At 39.5% G+C, this 27,791-nt stretch overlaps 1 protein-coding gene and 1 pseudogene across 1 annotated transcript; one reads left to right on the top strand and one right to left on the bottom strand.

The window, feature by feature from the left end:
• Positions 1–8,881: 8,881 nt before the first annotated feature.
• Positions 8,882–12,292, bottom strand: LOC125374418. Its single transcript, XM_048385296.1, has 3 exons — positions 12,184–12,292; positions 9,665–9,901; positions 8,882–9,554 (listed from the first exon to the last, which is right to left on the bottom strand). The coding sequence occupies exons 1-3, from the start codon at positions 12,290–12,292 to the stop codon at positions 9,085–9,087; spliced, it is 816 nt and encodes a 271-aa protein (XP_048241253.1). The 3' UTR covers positions 8,882–9,084.
• Positions 12,293–17,252: 4,960 nt separating this feature from the next.
• Positions 17,253–21,843, top strand: LOC124137835 (annotated as a pseudogene).
• Positions 21,844–27,791: the final 5,948 nt, after the last annotated feature.

Here is a 27,791-nt window from a genome sequence, read left to right as displayed (position 1 = left end):
TCAAGCATACAGGTTCTACTACACCAAATCGGAACCAGTTTGGACAGTGCGGTTTTCGTAGGGAGCCTTCAGTGCAGATCGAGAGATATCTGCAGGCTGTGATTGGAGGATATTCTGTAAGATTGTTATGTCTTTCAAATGTACATCCATCCAGTTATTAAAACTGACCATGCTTTTCTATATTTAGTACTGTCATTTTGGTCATCAGTAGGTGACATTTGGTGCGAAACTGGGGGTGGTGTGTTCAGCTTCCTGTACTCGGAAAAGGAGCTGGCTAAGCTAGTCATTTTTTATTTTCTTATTGGTGCTCTAAGGCCAAACTGTGCACACACGTACAGGTAATAGCTGTTGAATGCTTAGTTATTTAAAAAAAAATATAACGTAACTATAGAAGTCTATGGGAAAACATTTGGTTGTGTGTAACCTGTATCAATACTCAGGCGCAAACGGATTTGCAGCCGGTTTGGGTATGGTCTGTTTGACGAACGAAAGTTGTTATTTATTTCTACTTAAATATAGATTACAGTGGGTAATAAATTAAAGACCGCACTCATTAATTCTTGTTAGATACCATCTTTATGATACTAATAAACTTTCTCATAACTTTTGCTTTCGCTTGGTCAGATACCATAGAAAGTCAACTCGTTTCGTGAAAATGGTATCTGGCGAGAACGAGTGTAGTATTCTCTATTAGTATTGGAGGAATAGAAACGTGCAGGTGTGGGATACTAAATCAATCGTCATAATTGTATCGTACAAGGTAGACCTAGTTGTACTCGCGGGGCAGTCGGGTAGCCTAGTGGTTAGAGCGTTCGATCGTCACGCCGAAGACCCTGGTTCGATTCTGGTGTCTCCCGCCTTGATATTGCTGGAATATTGCTAAAAGCGACGTGAATCAATACCCACTCTCTAGTTGAACTCGCATTTATGGAGTGTTTTGCTAAAAGAACTATCAAATTCCATATTTAAAAAAATATTACCTTAAGTAACAGTAACAAGCGAAAAGATGTTCATACACAGAGCAAATGCAAGAACATTTTAAAATTCAACAGTCGGTCATTCATACAGCTGGTATTTCCGCTGAACCATCAATTCGCGTTCCTCTTTTTTAACCATATAATGGGTAGGTTTCTAGGCAGGATAAAGCCAACGGATAAAAACGGATCAAAGGTCAAGTAGAGACTACTTTCAGTGTGTCCAAACAGACATGGCGTCGGCGATCGAGTCAGAATTAACCATCGGGAATCCTGAGAAACTACTGCGATAATTGCTATCATTATCAAAAGAAAAGTCTATTATACTGCAAATCAGTGTCTAACTGTGACGTAGCTAAGGCTTTTTACAAGTTGTGGCAACTTTGGAGATATTAATTGCGAAACCATTTAGAGGACACTAGCCTAGCTAGGGGGATCAGTTTCCATATCTGTGCTTGTAGACCTGTGCGGCTTGGAACCTTTTCCCCAAATTTAAACGGTTAGATTTGGCCGAAATATTTCCGAATCGTACCTTGTCGCTGTGTGTACATCTGACAGCACTTCGTAATGTTATGACAGGACAGGCAGACAAAACAATCGTGACGCCTCACTGACTAGGGTTAGAGAAGCTTCCCTTTGATCAAGGGCAGTTACTCCAGCGGACAGACCGATGGGTTGCTGCGAAAGGCAAGTAGAAACCATTTGTTTAGGCAATTGTTTGTTTGCCTAAATATCGTGTACGCCACTGTATAAGAACCAGGTTTCAGTTGGAACTATAATGACGGTTGTCGCTGTCCGACGGACGCGTCACTTGCCTTCTGGCGTAATATATATTAATGCGCACATTCAAGGAAAACTTGCAATGTTTAGGTAATGTTTGAGATGGGAAAATATTTTTCGAGCACAGAATTGAAGAATTACATTATATGAGAAAGAGGTTATCACGCTTGTGTGTTTGGGGATGGTAGATATCCTGTATTGGGAATAAACACTATGTATTCCTAATACAGGATTTTTACCATCCCCAAACACACTCGCGTGATAACCGCTTTATCTATATATACGCTATATCTATATAAAGGTTATCACGCGAGTGTGTTTGGGGGTGGTAAATATCCTGCATTAGGAATAAACATTGTATTTAGCGAGCCTTGGCGAGCTAAATACATAGTGTTTATTCCTAATACAGGATATTTACCATCCCCAAACACACAAGCGTGATAACCTCTTTATCATATAATGTCATTCTTTATTTCTGTGCTTCAAAATCGCTTTCACTCTCTCACAAACATTACGGAAACATTGCGAGTTTTCCTGGAATGCGCTCATCAATATTTATTACGTCACAGGGTAAGTGATGTGTCTGTCGGACAGTGACAGTAGCCAATATAGTTCCAACTGAAATCTGTTTCTTATACAGTGGCGAAGCAACATATACGCACAACAACAATTGTTTTTAATTGCCTTTCGCGGCAATCCAAAGGGAAGCTACTCTTACCCTAGTCTATGAGACGTCACGGCCACGGTCAGACGTTGTTGACAGTCTGTCTGTCCTGTCCCGTTAAGAAGTGTAGTCAGATGTACACATAGCGACAAAACGAAACAAGGTAACAATTTCGAAACATATTTCGGCCAAATCCAACTATTTTAATTTGTGGAGAAGGTTTCAAGCCGCAGAGGTCTACAAGCACAGATATGGCTACTGATCCCGCTTGGCTAGGCCTCGTGCCCTCGCAAAATTGTTTTAAAATTTATATCTCCAAAGTTGCCCAAACTTATAAAATGCCTTAGCTACGTCACAGTAAGACACTGATTTTCAGTATATTAAACTGTTCTTTTGATAATGATAGCAATTATCCCTGTAGTTTATCCAGATTCCCGATGGTTAATTCTGACTCGGTCGCCGAATGACGAGGGCGACGCCATGTTTGTTTACAAACAGTGAAAGTAGTCCCCACTTGACCTTTGATATTTGCATCTCTATCCGCATATCCCCCAACGGATATCGTTTTTATCCGTTGGCTTTATCCTGCCGAGAAACCTACCCATTATATGATAAATCTATATATCCGCTATATCTATATCATGTCAGTCGTGCCTCTCCCCTTCATCCTGAGCAATTTTTTAGCTCTAGCGTGGAGCGTCTTCATTTCTCAATTGCTTAGGTACATTTGAGCATTACAATATATTCAAATTTTACGGAAAAACTATTTTTGCTTACAACTAAGCGTTACAATCAAAGATTTGGTCAAGTCATTCCAGAAAGCTTCTGGTAGGAATTGACTAAATATGACACGTGGCTTATCAACATGATGTGCCATGTTGTCCCATACTTTGACCTTTGCTCACTGGCACTTACATGCCCTTTAATGGATCGAATGGCCAAACTCGGCGAATGGTTGATAAGGTGATGTCTTACCCTGGCGGTATGGATTATTGCTCATAATATCAATCACCGGGTTGCTAAGTGCGGCTTTGGAAAAGAGAAATAAAAAGACTTTGTTGTGAAATTTGAGTGGCAGGTGTAGTCAGAAGGCCTATCTTTTTCGCAAACACCAGGTGTCATCACATTTTCAGTGACCTATTCATATACAGTAAACTACTTTAATAACGAACATGCTTATAACGAACTGTTATTTTGGTCCCGGCCAGCTGCTTCGTATATGCTGTTCAATGTATATATGTTTATAACGGACTGCGTCCGCCCGGAGAACGGAAGGTCCGGGGTTCGATCCCCGGCCGCGTCATACCAAAAGACGTTAAAAGATGGTACTTGTTGTTACCCTGTCTGGCGCTCGGCATTAAGGGGCTAAAACAAGGACTGGTCGGCTCGGAGTCAGTATACTGTGTCTGAGTGGGATATTCATGTTAAACTGCGGCATGGTATCTCAGTGTGCTAGCACTATAAATCGGCATCAGTCCGGAGTAGTACAACCAGCCACACACACACACACACATACACACGTGCATGCACGTCGCAATAGAAGTGCAATAAACTTGGACGTATCGTTAAATCCCATTTCACCTCACCTTATAACGGACTACGGTCAAATGAACTGAAACTAGTGGTCCCTTTGAGTTCATAATAACCTTAGTTTGCTGTAATTGTCATCACTATTTTGCCATTTTCTGTTTCGGTGAACTGACCGTTTTGGAAGAGAGAGGTCAGTTTTGCAATAAAACATAATTTTCCAGTTATTCGTATTGCACTGAAACAATAATTTAGGCGAAATATTTTATGCTGCTTTTGATTGATGGAGCAGAGCAAATAAGCGGACAGACACTTAAAAGTTACCAGTTATTTTTCATCTGAAGAGGGGTGTAAAGTATAATTGAATTGTCTTTTAACAAAGAGCCCGCAGGTTGCTTGTCAAATTATTCACACTTGTACTGATTGCCAATGTCAAGTTGCCAAGCCCGTTTTTTGGTACGTGCAAGCATTAAGCAATGATTTATTTTGTTAGTTGTAAAATGTAATATATATATATCTCACAAATTCTCTTCGTATCTACCGCCGCGAAGCGGCTGTAATAATGTTGACGGTGGACCAAAACCTGAACTCACCCACACACTAAATATGCATGTGACAATCACGATCTCTTCCTTCCAAAGCGCACGTAAAATCTTGTCACATTGACCAAAGATCCTAAGTCCGTATCCACTACCAAACTTGTAGCTTCAAAACATAAGATCATTTTGTTTTGAAGGTGACAATGACAATCGGTAAGGTATGGAATACTGTAAGAGACACTCTCGCGATCTCGCGATCTCGACCTTTGAAAACGAGGTAAATATGCCCAAAACACGAGAATGCGAGATCACGAGAACAATCTCCAGCGATCTATGAATTTACCTTAGTGTCTGTTTGACGCATCTTTATTCACCTTTCAATGATCGGCCAGTTGATCAATGATGACTAACACATGTAACCGCCAAAGATTCATTAACAACTTCGGAAATCTCTCCCGCCATTTTGACGTCTTGTACTTGATGTAAATGTATTACGACGCGCTGTCATTGTGACTGACTTGCTGAGGTAGTTCTTTACAGACCTTTCTCATCTAATGAGGATATGAATTGAACACATGTGCTGCGTAAGATGTTTCTGAAGAGCAAGTTGTGCATCCATACGCCCATGTCATCTCTCTTTTACTCCGGGAGATGGCTGGTTGTTTTATGGCTGTCAGTGTAAACATGAAGTCACACGTACTAAATTAAATTGTGTTTAGATCTTGGCCTACATCCTTTGAGGTAAGAAACTGTGATAAAAAAATATAAGAATTGACTTTCACTTTGTGTGAGTTCATTGGAGCAAGCTCCGACGTTCATACAGTTTGGCCCTCACTCTATGAAGGTTCATACTCCAATGAACTCACACAAAGTGAAGGTCAATTCTTAAATGAAAATTCCGCGGACAGTATGTTTTTTTTATCTCTGAATATTTTTCACTTTCACAACGTGCCATGGTCACTTGCTCATTTTCAATGCCCGCTCCGTAACCTGTATGGCAGTATTGCCTCCCATTTTTACAGTGCGCCGTTTGTCACACACTCCGATGTTGCCTCTTGTCTGAAGGAAAACATGGTGAATACCTCCTGTTGTAATGGAATACTTACATATCGGACCGGTCCACATGAGATAAAATGTTGGGGCGAGCACAAGTGACAGTTTAGATGACTCATCTATTTTGGAAAAATACAGAGTAAACTAAACTAATAAATAAACGTCAGAAGTAATCCAATTAACACACTGTCATATAACGAGGCCATTGGCTCCATTCAACCAACTTTATTCTTGAAAGAATTACAGGACTGTTCATATGTTTAGCGGTCGTGCCAATGTGCTCGATATCCCATAACAGTTGGCAGAACTCCTGAATGGCCAACCGCTCAATAATTTTGCCAATACATAACACTGACCCTAAAACAACACTTATTCTTTGATTCCTTTTACTTTTAGTTTGGCAAATCTGCGGGAGATGAGATGCTGGACAACCTTCAGTCAGATTGTTGATAAGTAATCCATATTGGAAGCTTCACTGTAAACTAAAACTTCATTTGGAGTGGACTGAGAGGTGAGCATTCGTCACCACTCGCCCCTTTCCGTAACCTGCAAGAAGACTCGTCCCCCTATCGATGATTGTTATGTGCGAAAACACGACAAACCAGAATGCGCGTATGAATTCAAGTTCTTCGTCAAAGAATCCCTCAGAAATATTTTTTGATTTTACATATGTCTTGCATCTAAAAATATACCAAAGGCACAGTTAAATGTGTTCAATCATAATGTATAATTCCGCACGTCCCGATGTGCTTAAAATTGCATCTGAAATATATATAATATATGGGAAAAATGTGTGAACCATTACGCAACGAGTTGACAATTGTTTTAGGTATGCCCGTTTGCGCTAAAACGGAACCCGGTCGCAAAAATGGCCACGAGAGGGCCACGAGTCGCTATTCGGCTTGTCCCGGAATAACACGAGTTGGTCACAAAGAGAGAGGTGAGAGGTGAGGTGAAATGGGGTTTAACGTCGCGTCCAAGATTATTGCACTTATATAGCGACGTGCATGCACGTGTATGTGTGTGTGTGACTGCTTGTACTAGTCCGGACTGATGCCGATTTATAGTGCTAGCACACTGAGATACTATATATGCCGCAGTTTAACAGTATACTGACTCTGAGCCGACCAGCCCTTGTTTTAGCTCCTTAATGCCGAGCGCCAGACAGGGTAACAACAAGTACCATCTTTAAACGTCTTTTGGTATGACGCGGCTGGGGATCGAATCCCGGACCTTCCGCACTTCGGGCGGACGCTCTACCATTAGACCACGGAGGCGGTCGAGTGGACTGTGACGTCAGATAAGCAGCCCTTTCTTCTCTTCAGTGATGGAGACGGTAAGAAGATCCAAGCCTTCTCCACACAAGATCAGTTGGGATCAGATATATGGTATCCATGCTCGGAGTGGGTCTGCTTCCTATGTATCAGCCATTTGTGACCAACTCGTGTTGTTCTGGGACAAGCCGAATAGCGACTCGTGCCCCTCTCATGGCCATCTTTGCGACCGGGTTCCGTCTAAGCGCAAACGGGCATACATGTACCTAAAACAATTGTCAACTCGTTGCGTAATGGTTCACATATATTTCCCCATATATTATATATATTTCAGATGCAATTTGAAGCACATCTGGACATGCGGAATTATACGGTATGATTGAACACATTTAACTGTGTCTTGGGTATATTTTTCTATGCAAGACATATGTAAAATCAAAAATTATTTCTGAGGGATTCTTTGACGAAGAACTTGAAATCATACGCACATTCTGATTGGTTTGTCGTATTTTCGCACATAACATTCATCAATAGGGATTCTTTGACGAAGAACTTGAAATCATACGCACATTCTGATTGGTTTGTCGTGTTTTCGCACATAACATTCATCGATAGGGGGGCGAGTTTTCTTGCAGGTTACGGAAAGGGGCGAGTGGTGACGAATGATGTATCAGCGTACGTTCTCTCACCTGATCGGGGGCCACGGGTGTCCCAGTCGTCGAAGGCGCCTCAATTCGCTGTGCAGAGTTGCGTCCCTTGGACACGCCAGAAACCGATGATAGTGGCTTCAAATCCAGTTTCGGCCCGATTATGTTTCTATGTTTGTCAGCACTATACCCGTAAACGTCAGAGACCTGCATCACTTCGGGCGTTCCGGCCAGATTAAGCCGTGATATTAATTGAATACAGTAGAAACCGGCGTTAAACGCAACCCACTCACTCACTCACTCGCACCAGATCGTCAGATGTAAGTCTACCGTAGATTGTTATGCCTTCTGAAGACACATGTGCAGCAGAAGCAAGGTCAAGGTCAGACAGTTCAAACAAGCAGGTGTGTGACAAATGGTTGGTGTTACTTATGGGAAGATACCCAATGGCATGAAATAGATTATCATACCTCCATGTCAGAGTGATGAGATCTGATTGGTCCACGTGATCTTGATAAAATAATTTGTATCCCGCCTTGGAGGGGAATACATTTCTCAGCAGGGGAATAAATCTCTCATACCCCGCCACGAGCAAGGCAGGCTGCACGTGGATTTTTGAGAGGCAGAATAAATCCTTTATACCCCGCTTCAAAGAAAACGCTTTTTCCGAGTCAATTGAAGTCACGTGACATAGTGCAAGCTAACCAATCGAACAGCTGTTTTCATCAATTGTGAATGTGTTTGAATTATTGTGCTAACCATCAGAAAGTAAAACAAAAACAACAGTTTGGTGGAAATAAATGGGCGCAGTTTATTTCAAATTGGACAGTAGCTAGGAGCTTAGGGACCCAAAACCTATAGTGGGTGCCTACCCGAAGGTACCTGGGCAACCCAAGCAAAGCAAAGGAAGCACACACCTACGAGGATTATCAACATTCACATCGATAGGGCCTCCTTAAGCACCGCAGCAAAAACCTAGTACACAAGCAGTGTACGCACATACAAATCAAAGTATTACCAGTAGGAGTGTCACACTGACTGGCGATACTGAGAGTAGTTAACAGGTAGGGTATCACATAGCCTGCTATTACTCTAGCGAAGCAAACTCAGTGCAATAACAACCAGCAAAAAGCATTTAGCCCCCAGACTCCCCGCCACCACTTCTTGTCTATACAAGAATGTCCCAACAAATGCACCATTGCTAGCAAGCCACCAGATAAATAAATGTTATTACCCAAATCAGAGAGGTGGGTCCTGCCATACACTGGGTCACTGTACATGCCAGATATTTGACTTGTTATGTCATGTTTTACCAAAGTACCCCCTCGGCTACAAACAGACACAGCAGCAAACCGATTGACCCTTTTGCGCTAATGCTCAATTGTAGCATTATTCTTGGCCCCACGCCAGTGTAGTCTAGGAAGCATCTCTGACCACATTAACTTGGTTTGGGGCATAAGCTTAGTGATAGCTTGAATATCCGCCTCTGTAACCGAGCATAACTGTTACCAATTCTATAGACAGGGTCATTGGACCCCAACTGTATAACAAGTATTTTGGGGGGTGAGATAAGGAATTAGTTGGTGCCACTTCATCCCCCTTTTCCCAAGCCAAGTTATCCCTCCTCTAAGTTTTTCCAAAGACAGATGTAAACCTATCGGTCGTCCAACTGCCTTTCTGTAAGCCCAGTACACAATCGATGAGCCAATTATCCAAATTTCTGTAAGCATTTAAAGAACTTGATGACGATATACTGAATTTAGGCAAGTTGATTTTAATATATGATTTAAAGGCATTTGACTTCCACCGGCCCCACTCCTTGATTGTTTGCTCTGGGATGCCTTGAATCGCAGCTGTTGTGGCTGCACCAGTGCGAAATGAGTGTGATTTGTATGATGATGTACTGCAGCCAATAAATCTAAGAGCCTTAGCAAGTACAGCCCTGAATTGAAACTGAGTCACTGGGCTAGTACTGTAGTGAAGAAACGTTGAGGAGCTGAGGACTTTCGTGGAGTTGACAAGTATGACCTCAAATTGTAAACAGCACACGACGAAGTGGTATGTTTGGCTATTTACAGAGTTGAGCCATGACCAGTCTGATCAGTTTTAGAAAATCTTATTTTTAGAGTAATATCGTCAGCTAGGACTGTGACATTAACAAACAGTAATCAGACCTTGTGTTTTGATCCAGCTGGTGTGACCTCACTTATCCGAAGAGATCCAAAAAATGTAAGTGAAAACGTGTCCTCGAACAAGCATGCTTCATAGCGTGATGAGCGGGCATGCTGCAAACCGTGCATCAGTTTCTCAAGCAAACAAAGGGTAAATGGGGCCCTGCTATCATCCATGGAAGACATGTTCCTCATACCTTTCAGCATTTTTCTCAATAGGAAGTCATCAGTTGGGTCAGGAAAGCCAAGTAATTTATGATGTCTGCCAAATCCTGACAAATGTTGTGCAGCTGTAGCTGGAGACGCCTGTTTTAGTGACAGGTAACACAAGTATCTAACTAAATGCTGTAAGGGGGCTGGCCATGTGACTGGAAGACCTACTTGTGATCTGAACATTTCACATTGATTTACTGCAGATTTATATGCTTTCCTAGTATTCTCTGCGATCGAATGCTCTAGTAGCCTTTCAGCTTCAGTATTCAGTGATTCCAGATTGAAGTTGGTATCTGTGTTGACTCTGAGTCCGCACCAGGTGCCAAATGACGAAACCTCTGAAATTCAGATCGAGACAACGAGTCTGCTATTGTGTTGGGCTTACCTGGAATGTATTTGCCTCTCGCCATTAGATTAACATCCAAACAGCTGAGAACGAGTACCATAACCCGCGGTGACTTTGCAGATAATTTGTTCAATATGGTCACAACCGCTTAATTGTCAGAGTTGAAAACAACCTTCTTGTGTCGGAGGTGATGACCCCACAGGTTTACTGCAATGATTATTGGAAATAGTTCTAAAAATGTGATGTCAGAAATGAAACCAGCTTCAATACATTCCTTTGGCCACTTTTCTGAAACCCATCTTCCGTTGAAATATATCCGAAATCCCTCGTCTTCTGCACCTGCACTATCTGTGTACAATTGAATCTGATCATTATCCATGTATTATGAAATACAGATATGCCATTGTGGTTTCTGAAGAAGAAGAACCATGTTGATAAATCCAATTTGATCTCTTTAGCAATGCGAATCCTGTGATGTGGTTTGTGAACAGACTTCGTGGAGTCAATCATTCTTCTAGAGAAAGGACGTCCCATAGGGATAGCTCTGCATAAAAAATAAATTTAAGGTTCCAATAAAAGACTGCACCCTTTTCAAAGTGACTTTGCGTTTTCCCATTAATTCCGAGAGTAGATCCAGACACTTGGCACTTTTATCTGCAGGAAGCCTGACCAACATCTCTGTGTCAATTTCTAGGCCCAAAAAGGTGATCTTTGCACAAGGTTGTACTGTTTTGTCATGTGCTACATGGACCCCCAACTCTTCACAAAGATTCATAAAAGTATCTAGTGCTATGCTGCATTCATTTGTATTCATCTCACCTCCAAAAGGAAAGTCATCCAGGTAATGTAAATCATCTCCAGCTTGAATTGATTGTTGGACAGCCCATAGAGGAAAAGGTGCAAACTTTTCAAAGAGAGCACAACTTACATATACCTTGCATCCCATGGGTAGGTACATATCCACATAATACTGTTGCTTGAATATTATTCCTAACAGATTAAAGTCTGAATGATTAATAGGACAAAGTTTAAAAGCGCTCTTTATGTCAGACTTTGCTAACTGGCAGCGTTTACCTAAAGTTTGAACCATTTCAAATGCACTGTCAAAACTAGTAAATTTCACTGATGCTGACTTATCCTCAATGTGATCATTAACTGATGAGCCTATCGGATAGGACAAATGGTGTATTATTCGAAACTGACCTGGTTCTTTTTTAGGTACAATACCTATCGGTGATATCCAGAGATTAGGTATTGGTCGATATTGGAATGGACCTAACATTCTCCTGCTTTTATTTCTTTATTAAGTTTATCATGAGTGACCACAGTGTTCCCTTCTGCAGATTTTAGGTTAGGAGATTCTGTTTCCTTACGAGGACCACTATAGTTCAAAACAAAACCTTGTGTAAAGCCTTCTATTAATTATGCTGCCGCTACCTGATCCGGATACCTTTCGAGCAAACTTCTCAATACACTAGTCTTAACGGGTGAGAAACCTTTACTGGGAAGCTGAAACTTTTGGCTTATTTTGGTTTGTTCGAAATCTGCAGGATTTCATGGGATGAAGTTTGGTACACCGAATACAAGAATGGGAATACTTGCAATTTTGTCTGCTACAGCTCCGGTAGTTGTAATCAAAACATGACGATTGGCGACGGTCCTGCATGTTGGACTGGGGTGATCTAGTCTGCATACTCTGTTTGGAGTGGGTGTTCATGAACATCAGCCAATAATCTTGATAGATTCTTGCCCATGAATTGCTGGGATCACGTGCCTGTCTAATTCTAAAATGTTGATCATATGATCTCCAACCCATCCCATCATACTTTTGTGCTGCCGAACCTAATGGTATGCATATACTTAATCAACTGTTGGTGCTTTTCTGGGAATCGTTCATATCTTCAGCAATTTCTGAACTAGTTAGGCTACTCGACTGACCACCGTGTTCATTGTTAAAGTTGATAGATGGAAAAGTTGAAACAGAAACCGCCTCACCTGATTTTGGCGCCTTTTTGGTCTTGTCAGCCGCCATTTTCAATCGCTTGTAGCCACCTGTGGTCCCTGTCCCGTCAGTGTTCTGCGTCGTCTGTCCCCTCTGTCTCATCTCGTTGACGCTTTTGGCCGTCTTCCTTCGCTTTTCGTTTCTGTAGCTTCTTGCCTCCTGGCATACTGTTTATTGGCGAGCCGTTGGTTAAATTTAACTGCACTTACCGTTGTGACAACATCGGCAAGAAGAGACTAACGCGACTTGAATCTGTATATATAGTCAACGTTACCAAAGGGGGGTAACTCTCAGGGCCCATCAATATTCCATGCCGCTAATAAATGAATTTATCCTGGTATTATATCTTTTACTTAGCGGATAAATTTAATTATTTTTACAATGTCATATTAAATCATGTCGGCTCCTGGTATAAAACCTGACGCGAGACGAAAAAAAACCATGTAACCAGAGTGATCCTGATACAGATTAAAGTATGTGTGGTCTATTGCGCTGTCCTCTGGGCAAGCCAGGTCCTTATCATCGCTGGTTCCAACCCAAGGTTCGCAGTATACTCACGTACTCGTGTGTATCACCATATGTACTCAAAACGTTTGCATCACTTCCGGCTTTCGACCCATACAATATAAGCACGCCTTGATTAAACTTTAAATTCTGTTTTAATCAGCATTAATCGAAATTCGAAAAATCTGTTGTGGGCATTTTTGTTCATTTCCATACACCTTATCAATGTAAGTACCCTCTGAACTATGTTTTGATTAAACATGCCTCTTTTTTTTCTACAGTGAAGATGGGGAGATGGAGCGGAAGAAAGCGTTATACTCGTTGCGACGAAATCCCGGGTTTGATTCTACACATAGGTCCAACGTATGAAGCCTATGTCACATTTACAAAAAAATAATTTTAGTTAATGACACACCGCCTCGTTGTGCAGTTGCTATCAGCCTTTTGTCATACATACACGAAGCATGCATAAGTATGATGGCGTTTCCTGAAAATATATCCTCTCAAATGCATTTGTTTTAAAAGAGGTATATGTGACACTACCATGAGGAAACAAAGCATTAAGGGTCTGTGTAATGACTAGAGACAAAATACATACAGCTTCATTGTAAAGTTGCTATAAATCTTTCGTCACATCTTCTCGAAGCATGCATAAGTATTGTGGTATTGCATGCAAATAATCCACTCAAATCTTATATTTGTTTTAAGACACGTCGACAGGGTTATGTGTAATGACTAGAGACAAAATACAAAATACATACCTCTTCATTGTAAAGTTGCTATGAACCTTTCCTCACACCTTCACGAAGCATGCATAAGTATGGTGGTATTGCATGCAAATACATCCTTTCAAATGTTTTATTTGTTTTAAGATATTTCAAAGGATTATGTGTAATGACTAGAGACAAAATACAAAACGTTCATCTTACTAAAGCAGAATCAGGATGAAACCGACTAAGAGGAACTTTTCAACATATTTTTAAGGCGCAGATAGGTAGTTAACGTGTGACAAACCTTTTCTCGCCGATACAAATCCCAATGAAATAAGAGTGTTACAAATCGACAAATCCTACCAACGGACACCAGACATCAAAGAATCTCAAGTATGTATCTTAAAGAAACAATATTTTCACATCATATTCCTATATTCTTCTATATCAGACAGGTGATTTCACCTGGTGATAAGTATTAAACATACGAAAAACCAGAGTCCTGATATTTGTGCTTGTCAATACTTTATCCACACAAGATTTTTCGCCGTTCAACGGCTCTTCGGGTGTAATGAAAACTTAAACTTAAATATATATATAATCCGAGAACAAATGTGGTCTAGACAGATACTAGATTCGTGGACGAAGCAGCAACACAAGAAATTGAACTAGGCAGAGCACAAAAATATTTATGTGCTGTCTCAAGAAATATTACATACAACTTGGCAAGTTGCAATTTCAAGAACAATGCCCACGAAAACACAACTTGCTGTCCAACTGAACAGTACACTGAATGTTTTTGTAAGGTATACCTCACAAGAAGAAAACTTATCAACCGTTTTTGCCTGCGTTTGCGTTTGCGATTTGAAGCAACAGGGGGTGTCATGTTATGTTAAACTCACTGTCAACGTCAAAGTGATAGCAATGTTTTTGTGCTGGTTTGTGATTTGTTCTGCGTTGCGTTTCTATCAAACGCGGACTTATAAACCGCGTCGCATCATATATCGCAGCAGTGGAATCTAAATATAATATATATTTTTTTCTTAAGACATATGATTACACTCATTTGACGTGGATACTCCTTGCACGTGAAAGAGGCCATACTTTTAAAATGGCCACTAACAATTGTGAGGGTGATGAACCAGCTGTCAACATGGAAGCTTTCTTGCAGTTGGTTGAAAGTAGTCCTGCTCTCTACGACTAAACAAGTCCCAATTATCGAGATTAGGCTCTTATCGTAATATTTTGACATTAATTTCCCGTGTCCTGTATGTACTGTCTGTCGAAAGTAAGCATTTACTTCATTATTATTTGCTTGCGTGTATGCACATGGGAATTTACATGGTTGAGTATGTACAAAATTGTGACAAAAGTCTTCTTCAAATACCTTTATTGAAGATGTAACAAGCATAAGTCTACGTATGCAAAACAAACCCCTGTCCAAACAATGGGACACCACTCTCGATGATCAGCTGATAGGATATGTCTTTTTGAGAGGTTTTGGTTGGTGTTCAAATAAGCAAGATTCAAGTTTTAATTAAATTATGTAAAACACATTTCAGATTTTAAACTTTATTATTTATATTTTAACTATTTGATTTATATATTAACTAGAGAAGAATAGCATTACAAAAATGAACAGAAGTGTTAGTAAATAGGCAAAAATAGTTTTCATGTAAATCGGAATACAAAGGATTTCTTTTAAAGAATTAATTTAACAGTTTTGAAAACGAGATGGAGAAGCTACATAAAGACGAAAGTGGAGAGAATTTCTGGATATCATGAAAAGTGAATCTGGTGCAAGTGACATAAAAGAACCTAAATGGACATGGTATAGATACTTGGGATTCCTTGACTCCCATTTCGGATATACTGAATAAGTAATCATTATGTTAGAAAGGTATGTTTATTGATATGTTTATACATTTGTGTCGCACGTATATATTTCCAGAAGAACGTTCGAAATCTTGATCAAAGTAATGACATATGCCATTGCACGATATGAATTTACGGATTTATACTCGTTTCAGAAATGACACGACTATGCCAGATGACATTGACGAACAGGAACCTTCAGTGTCTGAATTGGACTCGCAAGTAAAATCAGAAGATGGGCGAGACGTCAATGACCAAGGGTCCGATCCCATGAAATGTTACGACATATTTTAATTGGTCTCCTCTACTCAGTGATCCTTGTTAACTTACCTTGCTGCCAGGGTACTTCTCTCGTTGTAAAATATTTCTCTCTCCCTTTGCTGCCACTCATGTCTAGTTTTGTTGGAACCTGAAGTACCGCCATTTTTGGTTTGAAAAATTCGCCATTTTGCTGCTAAAATATATATATACCAAATGTGCTCTCTACGGGCACGGCAGAGTTGGAGTTTGAAGATCGCAGCCCTCAGCCCCCATTAGGCCTAATTATATAACTAACTTCCCCCAAAAAGGAAACCTACAAATAAACATGGGTTGAGATCAGTCTCAACAACACCAATAGGAACTCAGTCATGGGCCAATTGCAGATCCCCGTTCTTTAGAGCTTTCCCAATTTTTTATGCACGAAATATGCCAGCATCACTGTTGGTGTCATGTGATCCAACACCAATGGTAATGAAATCGTAGTTATCATCTATCACTACCACCAAAACGAAGGAAAAGGTTGATTTATAATTGAAATATAAGGATCCTGAATTGTGTGAAGCATTTATGATGATGTGCTTTCCATCAATTGCAGTTTGAACGGTGCAACTTGTGATGCAGGATACCTTCACGTTTTTGCGAACACCCAGTTAACATCAATTGTTGACAGTTATTCCTAAACACATTCTTATGAAAAAGTCGGAATCGTGTTAAGGCCAAAATTGACGCAGTCATACGCTATGCCTCAGTTCAGTAAATAGGTAATCCTATAGGACATGGTAATAGCACCTAATGTTAAGAAGGTTGCACGGGTGGCCCAGTCGTCTAAGGCACCGCGAATCGCTGTGCAGAGTTGCGTCCCTTAGGCACGCCAGAAACCTATGATTGTGGGTTCGAATCCCGGTTCGCCCCGATTTTGTTTCTAGGTTTGTCAGCACCATACCCGCGCTCGTGGGTTTTACCGAAGTGGTAAACGTCAGAGACCTGCACCACTTCGGGCTTTCCTCCCACATTAAGCTGACACGCCGTGATATGACTGGAATACTGTTAAAAGCGGCGTTATGAACATGATTAAATGTTTTAATGAAATATCGAGTCACACTATCAGAGCCTATCACATTCATCGAAAGGTTCTGACCGACTTTTGTGAAGGTTATAGCTGATATCATTCTGATCTTTCGTATTGGAATTGGATTCAGATTCCACCCATATCAGCAATACAACGTGGATTAGAGGGCTTTCTTGATCAGGGTTGCTTTATATGACGTTTCAAGCTATGTGTGTTTGCTAGTTGTAAATGTCTATGTATAACGTATGTTTAATATTGTATTAAGATTTGATGAAGCTTTGATCAATATCCATCATATTCTGAATATTATTAATTTCTGTTATTGAAGCCATATCAGAGATTGCTTGACGACCACGTAGTTACAAACACGTATTCATTTCACACAGAAGCACCACGTGGATACTAATTGAAGTCCATCATTGAGTATCGTGTTGACATTTTACGTTAATACATTAAGTTTAACAGTATTCAAGAACATTCAGAAACATCTGTCAAAACACTATATGTAGGAAGATATATGATACCAGAAAGTTATACATCCTTTGTCTATCAATACATGTATCAAATTAATCATAAAGGTTTATTAAAATATTTGATTAAAACAAGAGATATAAATACCGGGCAGGCATCACTCGATGCATTGCAGTATCTGCAGCAAAGACTACAGGTAAGCTACAGTACAAATAAGCTTTTGGAAAATTGATGTCGTATACATGCATTCTATGCGTTCAGAGAGCATCACTTCTTCTTATCTTTGGCTTGGGCGTTGTATATAACAGAACAGCTATTTGTATCACAGTTGAATGTTATGATCAGTTTTAACCAAATGAACATAACTGCCCCAAATAGCCAAAAGACACCACTGTCGTACCTTATAGATTGGCTGAACGCATCTATTCGTAATTCCCTTGTATAAAGTGTACGTTTTCTTTGATTATATACTGAACTGAAATTTCTATAATATCGAGAGGGAGTGTGTGCTGCAAAATGTTTTAATTCTGCTGGAATTTACTGTAAGTGTAAATAGTTTATTACAAAATGATTGGTTAGAAAACGTTGTTTGGCACGTGTATGCCAAAGGGACATGTCTCCTCAACCCTCAACTCGAATGTAACAGAACATACATCACGCGCATAAAAACACCTAGCATTTTTGTTTTAATTCTGCTGGAATTTACTGTAAGTGTAAATAGTTTATAACACTGAGATAAATAGTGAATATTTCTATGTCTGACACTTTACTAAATCAACATACACGGAGTGGGTTCGAGTATCATTTCTAATCTAAATATCGGGATTTAATGTGATATCATACCTATTCAACAAACCTGGTTCAGAAGTACATGTTTCTTTGCCACGTTTCTCCTGAACCTTGTCAATCAGATGAGTGTCAAACGGGAGAGAAACAATTCAATGATATGAATGATTTCATTTGATGGTTTCATCAATTATATCATGATGTCATAATTATCATTCCGGTGTGATGCCATGTCTGTCTCACAACTGTCCGAGTTCACAGACAGACAAAACTTCAGAAAATGAAAACGTACTCAAATCTAAAACATGCATTGTTTACCTCCTAATTCAACCACGAGACGTATCCTGGTAGATTTCATGCTGTTATCTGTACTTTACGCTCAAAACCCGTCTGGTTAGGTTTACTGAATTCAAGGCCTCAGCAAAGTTATTAAAAAGTCTTATGATGTACATGTTGATTTCATTTACAAATTGGTGTATCAACAGCTAAAATGGAAGCCAATATTATTCTCTATTTTGACGTGTACCACACCTGTGACCAATGAAAGGGTAGCCAGTCGTCTCATGCTCCACACTGTGCACTACAGAGTTGCGTAGGCTTTGGCTAAAATCCAGGTCGCCTTGATTATAAGATGTGCACCACATATGGCCTTTTTCGAACATCAACCTGATACACTGTGATATTTCCGAAATATTATACGAAGCGACGTTATTCCAAACCCAATCACTCCATTCAAGGAAAAGATGACTGATAAAATCTGAATGAATCAAACCTCCAGGCCATGCTTTTAGCTATTGGTTGCATTTACTACTGATGGAATAGCTATGTCATTTGCAATAGACGTATATACTGGTATAAAATGATTATAATCACTGGATAATAACTACATGCTTTAATTATCAACATACAATAGCTGTCAGTGATTTGCTATTAATAATCATAAATCATTACAGAACAATGGCAATGCGGGGATTCGAGCTGCTGTTGATTGTACATCTTGTGTACATCCAAGGTAAGAATAACTTGTATACATATTGTTACTACTAGCAAATATATCAAGTGCTGTTGTGGCCAGATTTGAACAGAAGTCAAAGCAGCTATTGGATCTTTCCAGAATTGTTTACTTGGCAAGTGCAAGAGAAACTCTGGATTCCTGCCGTCTACCAATACCTTTCGGGATTCAAAAACAAAGACTGGCTCCTTTTTGAAGTCACTCAACAGTGACAACATTCTAGAGCGCACTAACATTAATTCTAGAGCATCTTACTTATTGCTGCTGAAACCTATTTGATCCAATGTATTGACTTTATGATTGTTAGCCAAATACTGTGTGTTTAAATATAATTATTTGATGACTCATATTTTCACAGTACTGTTGTAATCGTTGCTGGTGCTATATTCTATTCACTCCCTGTGTCTTCTGATCTTTCGTCACCTGCAGTGCCTTCGGGTTCTACAATGTCAACATCTTCACGTGCCCGTACTATAACCACTCCCGCGCCTCCACCAACTACGACACCTCGTCCAACTACGCCGCCTACAACAAAACGTAAGTAGTAATAGTAGTTTTTATTAGCTGTTTTCTCACTTGTGTATTTAAAAAAAGAAGACTCTGATTCATTCGTCATTAATTCGCCATGTCTTGATTCATCAGTACAATCAGTCCAAATTACACAGTATTCCAATTAGACAACATGATTACTTTAGAGCATTGAGATGCTGAATTGTGATGTAATATTAATGAAATAAGTAATTTAGTAAGTGAAGTCATGATAAAACATGCAACCATATTGTCAATGTGTCTTCATCCTACTGACATCTATTGCCTAAAACAGTTTTCACCTACGTTGCATTTGCTGTTTTGTGGTATTTCATCTCCACACACTATATCACCGTAGTTAATAATAAAAATTACTAAAAATCTTAATTTCTTTGATATACTGCAGTAGTGACGTTTCGGAACACATTCTTATACCGTTGTCAATCAAGACTGAATAATCTGTGCAAAGTACAGAATTATGTATGTTTGGTGAAAAATTACTACAAAATAACAATTTATATTCATGAACGAGATTTACATGAGTGGGTAAACAAAAACAACAGGAGTATACTATTACAACAACATGATGGACCGAGAACACATGATGAGAAAGCCACATGATTAAGTATACACACGTGGGATGATTGGATTGAGGAGATTTAATCTTACATTAAAATACTTGTTATCCATATATTGTGTCTCCTTTGTCATCCGCCAACTTCTATAAACGTTTATTAAACAATTCACATTCCGAGCGCCAGACAGGTTAACAAGTACCATCTTTTAACGTCTTTTGGTATGACGCGGCCGGGGAGTAAACCCCGGACCTTCCGTTCAGTTATTCAGTAAATGAAGTCATGAAAAATCATGACTTGTCCAACTGACATATATTGTCCACAACGGTGATTACATTTAACGCCACACATGCGTTGATCTCATACAGGTGTGTCGGGGGTTTATTGCTATATGTTTATCTGAGTTTATTTGTTTATTTGCGTTTGAGTTGAAACAAAATTGGACAAAACATTCAAGGTAGATTGCTTAAATAACGATGAACAAAACCATCCAATCTCTGTCAGGTATAAAGCACTATGTAACTTCAGATTGATCCCGTGTATATACATTCATTCAAACAGCCTTTGACACTGGTATACAATGTACATTACCGATTAGTATATTTTGCTTTCAGATTCCGCCGGGGAGGCTTGCCCTCCAATTGACGCGTGTGTCAATGGAGGTATCTGTGAAGACGGCCTGGCCTCCGGGGAACCCTTCACGTGCAAATGTCCTTATGGAACCACTGGAAGATTCTGCCAGACGGGTACGTGTGTAACTGCGTGTTGACTAGCTACCTTATACACCTGTGTATGAACGCATAAATGGAGATTCCGGATTAGAATTGGTTCCCAGCAACCTATGCTAGTTGTATGAGGCGGCCCCGTGGGGACTTTGGAATGGAATTGGTTCTCAGTAACATATGCTGGTCCTGAGGCTACCAAATGGATCGGGTTGTCAGGTTCTCTGATCGTTGTTGACAATACCGATCACTGGATTGTCTGGTCCAGACTCTATTATGTCATACAGCTTGAATATTGCCTAGGGCGCTGTTAAACAGCAAACACACAGACACATACTAAATTCAAAATGTCAAATTCACTTTTACACACACAGATACTACACACGCACAAACACTTAGAAACGCTAGAAACATATGCTCGTTATAAAAACATAAAAATAATATGTTAAATAGAATGGGACAATTCATTTTGAACTGAGCATTACTTCCTTTTGTGAAACATATTTCAAACATATGAAAAAAAAGTACGATGCGAAATAAATACGACATAACCTTTCCGATATCATAGGCCGAGTCCTTTGTTTGATTCCGTCATGTTATAAATTATCTTTGGAATCCATTAAACTAATGCATTCCACTAATACATCATTACATTGGTTTTCCAGTATGCGTTCAACGTAAGGTCGACCTTCTCCTGATAGAAGATGCGTCTCCGTCCGTCACGAAAACTGAAGACTACGCTGCAATGAAGGAATTTGAAGTTCAACTGATCAATGATACCCGAATAAATCTGTCTCTTTTACATGTTGCTGAGGTGGTATTTGGAAAAGAAGCTGAGGTGGGATTCCATCTAAACACCTTCCAAGACAAGGGGTCCGCCCTGGCAGCCATTGCGAACGCTACCAAAGAACATGGTCCAACATTCCTTAACAAAGCTGTTAAAATAGCCGACATCAACGTGTTTAGTGAGAAAAACGGTGACCGCACTGACGCTGATAATGTCGTCATCGTGTTCACTGACGGAAGAAGCAGAAACGGTATGAACGTTATGATAGATGCTGGTGGTCTAAGGAGGAAGGCAGTTATCTATGTCGTGGCTTTGACGAAAAGTCAGGCCATCGGAACCATGAAGGACGTGGCGTCAAAATCCAGCCTTGTATTCACCGATAGACAGAAAGCTTTGAAGGACATCAGCGATAGTCTGACTGAGCTTACATGTCAAAGTGACGGGCCTGGAAGGAAATGAGTGGATATGTTTTACAGAAATAAATACCATTCATCCTACCTATCGACATTTGCTTTGTTTTAAGTCCTCATTTGTGTTGTCTTGGTCCTTCTTCGTCGTGACTTTGGCGATATCCACAGTAGGCCAACATTCCCTTCCTAGCAAGGAAAGGACGATACAAATCTAACGTATAGAAAATAGATATTTTAGTCAAATGTTCTCTTTGGAGAAGTAAGATACAAGTTCATTAATTAATGTAAACATATTATCTATGAATACCATGAAGGGTTGGGAAGTTTCTTGGTAAGAAATAGCTCGTTATGCCGAAGACATAGGCTCGTTTCCCAACATGGCTACAACTTGTGAAAGCCTTTTCTGGTGTTGGAAGATTGCTAAAAACCATCTGTCATTATTTTGCCTTGTCAATGTGGAACTTACCTAAAAAGGAAGACATCAGTTTGTGTACGGTCCAGAAGACACTTACGATAATGGGAGACAATTGGAGGGGAGGTCACTTTTTTATGACAATAGTTCCGTCAAAGTGTTGTGTTCACTGCAGTGAAATATCAAGTGTTATGTTCTCTGCAGTGATATATAACGTGTCATGTTCATTACAACACTACATTAACTCCCTTTTGATATTTGTAACGCAATTACACAATAACTAAACGCGAATTGTGAAATCACAAAGTGCACCCTTTTTCTTTTCCAGACGGATCTATCAGCGCTTGTTTATTGTTAAAATCCTAAAAAAATGATAAAACAGAATGATAATGAGTGAGTGAGTTTGGTTTATCGCGATTTGAACAGTATTTCAGTTATATCACGGTGATGTGACAGGAAAACCCCTACTATAGCGGGTCTTTGAATTGATCAATTTAAACCCATGAGCATGGGCATGGTGCTGACGAACCTACGAACCTTTGGAGCCACGATCATAGGTTTCTGGCACGACTAAGAGGCGAAATGTACACATATATTTGAGGAGCCTAAAAAGACTTCCTCTCAAACCCTAAAGAAAGGAGATATAAATTAATACATTGTTATTGATTTCATATATATTGATATATATATATCAGTATTTCAGTTGTTATTATTTGAATCCACATGCATAGGATTCTGGTACAACCAAGGGAAGTAACTCATCAATGACAGCTGATTTTAGACGACTGTACAATGCGCGCTGCTGTTATTAAACTTTGCCTTTATTTGAAGAATGAAATGACTATGATATCAAAGAGCCGTTATTATTCAAATTCTGATTTAACAAGGTCAATATGGCGACCGAATAAGCAGCTGAAAATATCATTTTACAATCCAAATATGAATGAACAGTTTCACAATGGTTAACGAACAATTACCCTGCCTCTCTATTAAAACTTTGAGTGAGCGAGTGAATTTAACACCATTCTGAATTATTCCAGCACCAAGTTTAGGATCCACATATACGTACCCTTGCAGGAAGTCAAATTCGGATTCTTGACTCAATACAAGGAAATGACCCTCCCACAGAATACGTTGTTATGAAGTAATGCATGTAAGTCTCGCCCGTGCCAGACGCTTATCTATTCGATTGTGCACTATGAGCCAAAATAGCATGTCAGTTCTATTCTGGCTACAGAAGATTGCTAGACCTGCAACCCAATGTTCTCTAATAGACCGACTCCGACCGTTTATTAAGTTTTGCCTGAGTGCACACCTCCAAGAATACCTATCAGTTGCTGGAGAAAGTAAGAGACCGCTCATGCAGCGAAAGCTGGCACATGATGGGGACCCACAGCGCTCTGATCCGCCACTTAACATCGTCGAGTGTTACTTGTCTGTGTTTACTCAACTGAATAACGTTTTTCCTGGGACCCACTAAGTCATTTAGCCGCTGCCAGCCAAGATGAATCTTAGTAATTAAGACAAATGAACACAAGATACATTGGTTGCATGAGAATGGCTTCACCTGATGGACTGAAGTTTGGTTTGGTTTGTTTGTTGTTTAACGCCGCACTCAGCAATATTTCAGCTATATGACGGTGGTCTGTAAATTATCGAGTCTGGACCAGACAAGCCAGTGATTGACATCATGAGCATCGTTCGACACAATTGGGATACGATGACATGCATCAACTAAGCCAGCGAGTCTGATCATCCGATCCCGTTAGACGCCTCTTGCGACAAGCATGGGTTGCTGAAGACCAATTCTAACCCGGATTTTCACGGGTAACAGCTACTACTACTACTACTACCCGGATTTTCACGGGTAACAGCTACTACTACTACTACTACTACTACTTCTTCTACTACTACTACTACTACTACTACTACTACTACTACTACTACTACTTCTTCTACTACTACTACTACTACTACTACTACTACTACTACTACTACTACTACTACCACTACTACTACTACTACTACTACCACAACTACTACCACTCAATCACTCACTCATTGTCTTTCTACCAACATCTAACACGTCCCATTTTAATTGTGGAAACCCAAAAGTCCAGAAACTCTACGGTCTTTGCCCAGTCTCGGTTAAAGGTATTTACAAAATTAAACATGCCGTTTTCATGGGAACATACCAAGGAAGAAAAAATGAAGGAAAAATTGTTTAAAAACTCAAAATTTAGACTATGTCGCCCATGGGCCTGCCCATGGGCGAAGTGTGGCCCATGGGCGAAGTCTGGCCCATGGGTAGGCCCATGGGCAGGCCCATGGGCGAGAATATGTTCCTTTACTTAAAACTCATGTTTTTGTTTCGCAAATACATTGAATGTATTCATTCAAGTATCATGACACAAAATTTAACTCATTTTAACTTAATTCAACGATTTTATAGCGATATTGAAATATTTCGCCCATGGGCGAGAAAAAGGTTTGGCCCATGAGCGAGAATATGTTCCTTTACTTAAAACTCATGATTTTGTTTCGCAAATACATTAAATGTATTTATTGAAGTATCATGACACAAAATTTAACTCATTTTAACTTAATTCAACTATTTTATAGCGATATTGAAATATTTCGCCCATGGGCGAGAAAAAGGTTTTGGCCCATGGGCGAGAATATGTTCCTTTACTTAAAACTCATGGTTTTGTTTCGCAAATACATTTAATGTATTCATTCAAGTATCATGACACAAAATTAAACTCATTTTAACTTAATTCAAGGATTTTATAGCGATATTGAAATATTTCGCCCATGGGCGAGAAAAAGGTTTGGCCCATGGGCAGGCCCATGGGCGAGAACATGTTCCTTTACTTAAAACTCATGTTTTTGTTTCGCAAATACATTAAATGTATTTATTCAAGTATCATGACACAAAATTTAACTAATTTTTACTTAATTCAACTATTTTACGGCGTTATTAAAATATTTCGACCATGTTTTCGTCAGTCCCTTTCAAGCATCAACTAATTGTTTGCAAAGTATATTGTATCATGTAAAACATACTTTATATTATATCATTACATTACTATTTAAAAAGGGCATTTGGTTGGATGTTTCCTTTAGTTCTTCAAATTCCACCTGTTTTACATATGGTAGCGATCTTTAATGTACCCGGCCTTACCTCACAAAACGTTTTGACAGTTTATCATACGAATTCATGTGCGTGTACTCCAATTCATTGGAGTTATTTTCCACAACATTAAATTTTAGTTAGTTTCTATTTCATTTCCCATTTTATGTCCCGTTGATACATCACACTGGGCAATAACGTGACACTCGGTATGCAATATACAGGTACGCGTGCGCGTATTTTGATGAAAAAAACTATTCGTCTTTTATTGCATAACGTTTGGCTGAATATCTTACATTCTAACGAAATCTCGAAATAATTATTTAATTACATGCGGTTTCGAACTGACCAGTGGGAATTATGTTTCAATGCGATTGAGGAAAACGTGAGTGAATATTGTGACACTAAAGCAACTTTTAACTGCATTGTCACTTTTGGTATGAAAATGGTAACAGTTCAGAAAAAACAACAGCCTTCTTATGATAATTCTCATTAGTACGTTGTATCTAATTACAGTGTCGGCCTTATTTACAGGTGATTCTACAATACCTGCTCTCGGTCAATTACGATCTACCACACCACGCGTGAATAAACAGTTATGCAGGTGTTGCTGTGGGCAAATACCTAGCCTGAAAATGTTTATTTTTTTAGGATACATGTTTTACAAATGTTCGTTGATATGTGGATATATTAAGCACAAAGACAAAAAAATGTTTATGAAAGATGAATTAGTGCCTTGATATATTCATCGAGATGTGTATCATCGTTTAATGGGGTCATTCAATAAACGTATGTTTGGAGGAGATATCAAAGGAGCCGCCCAATATACACAGTGTCGTCCGGTGAACTACCACCCCACCCTGTCCATTAGAGTTATGTAATCGGTACACAAATATATTTGATGCGGTGTCAGTGCGGAAGGAGTTTGAATTACGTCCGCCACTAGCCACAGAAATCCTCAAAGTATAGAGACAACAAGAAAACATTGATGCAGAGCATCAAAGTTCCCCGCCATATGTGATGCCTCACAAACGCATAATTATGATGTTACTGAAAAGCATGATGGAGCATAATTATATTAACCACAAATAACACAACGCTGTTGTGGAAAAAAATATTATTTATTTTGAGTATTGGGCAATACAGTTGATACATTTGCATAGGGTAGGTCTATTTAAAAATAGTTTCTTGTTTAACGCCGCACTCAGCATTATTCCAGCCATATGACGGAGGTCTGTAAATAATCCAGTCTGGACCAGATCATCCAGTGATTGACACCAAGAGCATCGAAATACGCAATTGGAATATGATGTTATGCATCGACCAAATCGGCGAGCCTGACTACCCAATCCTGTTCGTCGCCTCTTACGGCAAGCATAGGTTGCTGAAGACCTATTCTTACCTGGGTCTTTATTTAAAAAGTAGATCGAAGGAAATCGAAGCAATTTCTGGCACAAATGTAAACATGTGGAAATAGTATCAAAACTGCCAACAACATTGGCAGATGCACATACTCAAAAAATAGATCACATTCTCTTTACACTTAGCATTTGGTTATAATAATGTAAATGAAAATACTAAGGGCTCCATATGGCAAAAAAAGTCATACTTGATAAGGTCTTTTTGTCACAACCACAGATGCACATACTCAAAATATTTTCACGTAGTTGGAGAACATTTCAATACCGGGACTTATCAATAACGGAGATTCCTCGTCTCTTGTTTTACGTTTTTTGGTCAGTTAGTTTGTGTATTTCTTTCTTTCAAAGAATAGTAATTGTGATCATGATGAGTTGAGTTACTTGTTTTTTTTCTATATACTGTTTTTTATCCAGTGTCAATAACTGTTGTGGAATGTGGTTTACTTGTAACAATGACTGGTTTGAGTTCATATGATGATGATTGATTGGTTTGTCGTTTAACGCCGCACTCAGCAATATCCCAGCTATATGAAGGCGTTCTGTAAATAATCGAGTATGGACCAGACAATCCAGTGCCTGTAATATCATGAGCATCGATCCACGCAATTGGGATCGACGCCTCTTAAGACAAGCATAGTCGCCTGATATATATACTGTTAAGATGTAACATGACAATTCATCCATACTACTAAACAGAAGTAAAACCGCTTGTCCATTCGGATCAATCTGACCAAGACCATTCCGCTGATGACAGTCAAATAATGCATACGAATCGAAATCCGTAAAAACTGCAATGGAGACATCATTAAAAGTTACCAAAAGTGACGGGGATATCAATATTGCTTTTTGAAATGATTCTATGAAATTTGTTTTCCCTGCTTCAATATTTGGAGCACCTGTGACGGAGCCATAAAACTGATCTGTT

This window comes from Haliotis rufescens, unplaced genomic scaffold (assembly GCF_023055435.1).
Source record: "Haliotis rufescens isolate VD_foot unplaced genomic scaffold, xgHalRufe1.0.p SCAF_57, whole genome shotgun sequence".
Taxonomy (NCBI): domain Eukaryota; kingdom Metazoa; phylum Mollusca; class Gastropoda; order Lepetellida; family Haliotidae; genus Haliotis; species Haliotis rufescens.
This window is presented reverse-complemented; position numbering and strand designations above follow the sequence as displayed.

Excerpts from the sequence above, each read along its gene's own strand:
- LOC125374418 (XM_048385296.1), bottom strand. The coding sequence starts at position 12,292 with ATGAGACAGAGGGGACAGACGACGCAGAACACTGACGGGACAGGGACC. Across the intron at positions 9,902-12,183 it reads CAAAAAGGCGCCAAAATCAG|GATTTGGCAGACATCATAAA; the intron begins GTGAGGCGGTTT and ends AACATTTGTCAG. Across the intron at positions 9,555-9,664 it reads TTTTGGATCTCTTCGGATAA|ACTGGTCATGGCTCAACTCT; the intron begins GTGAGGTCACAC and ends AAAACTGATCAG.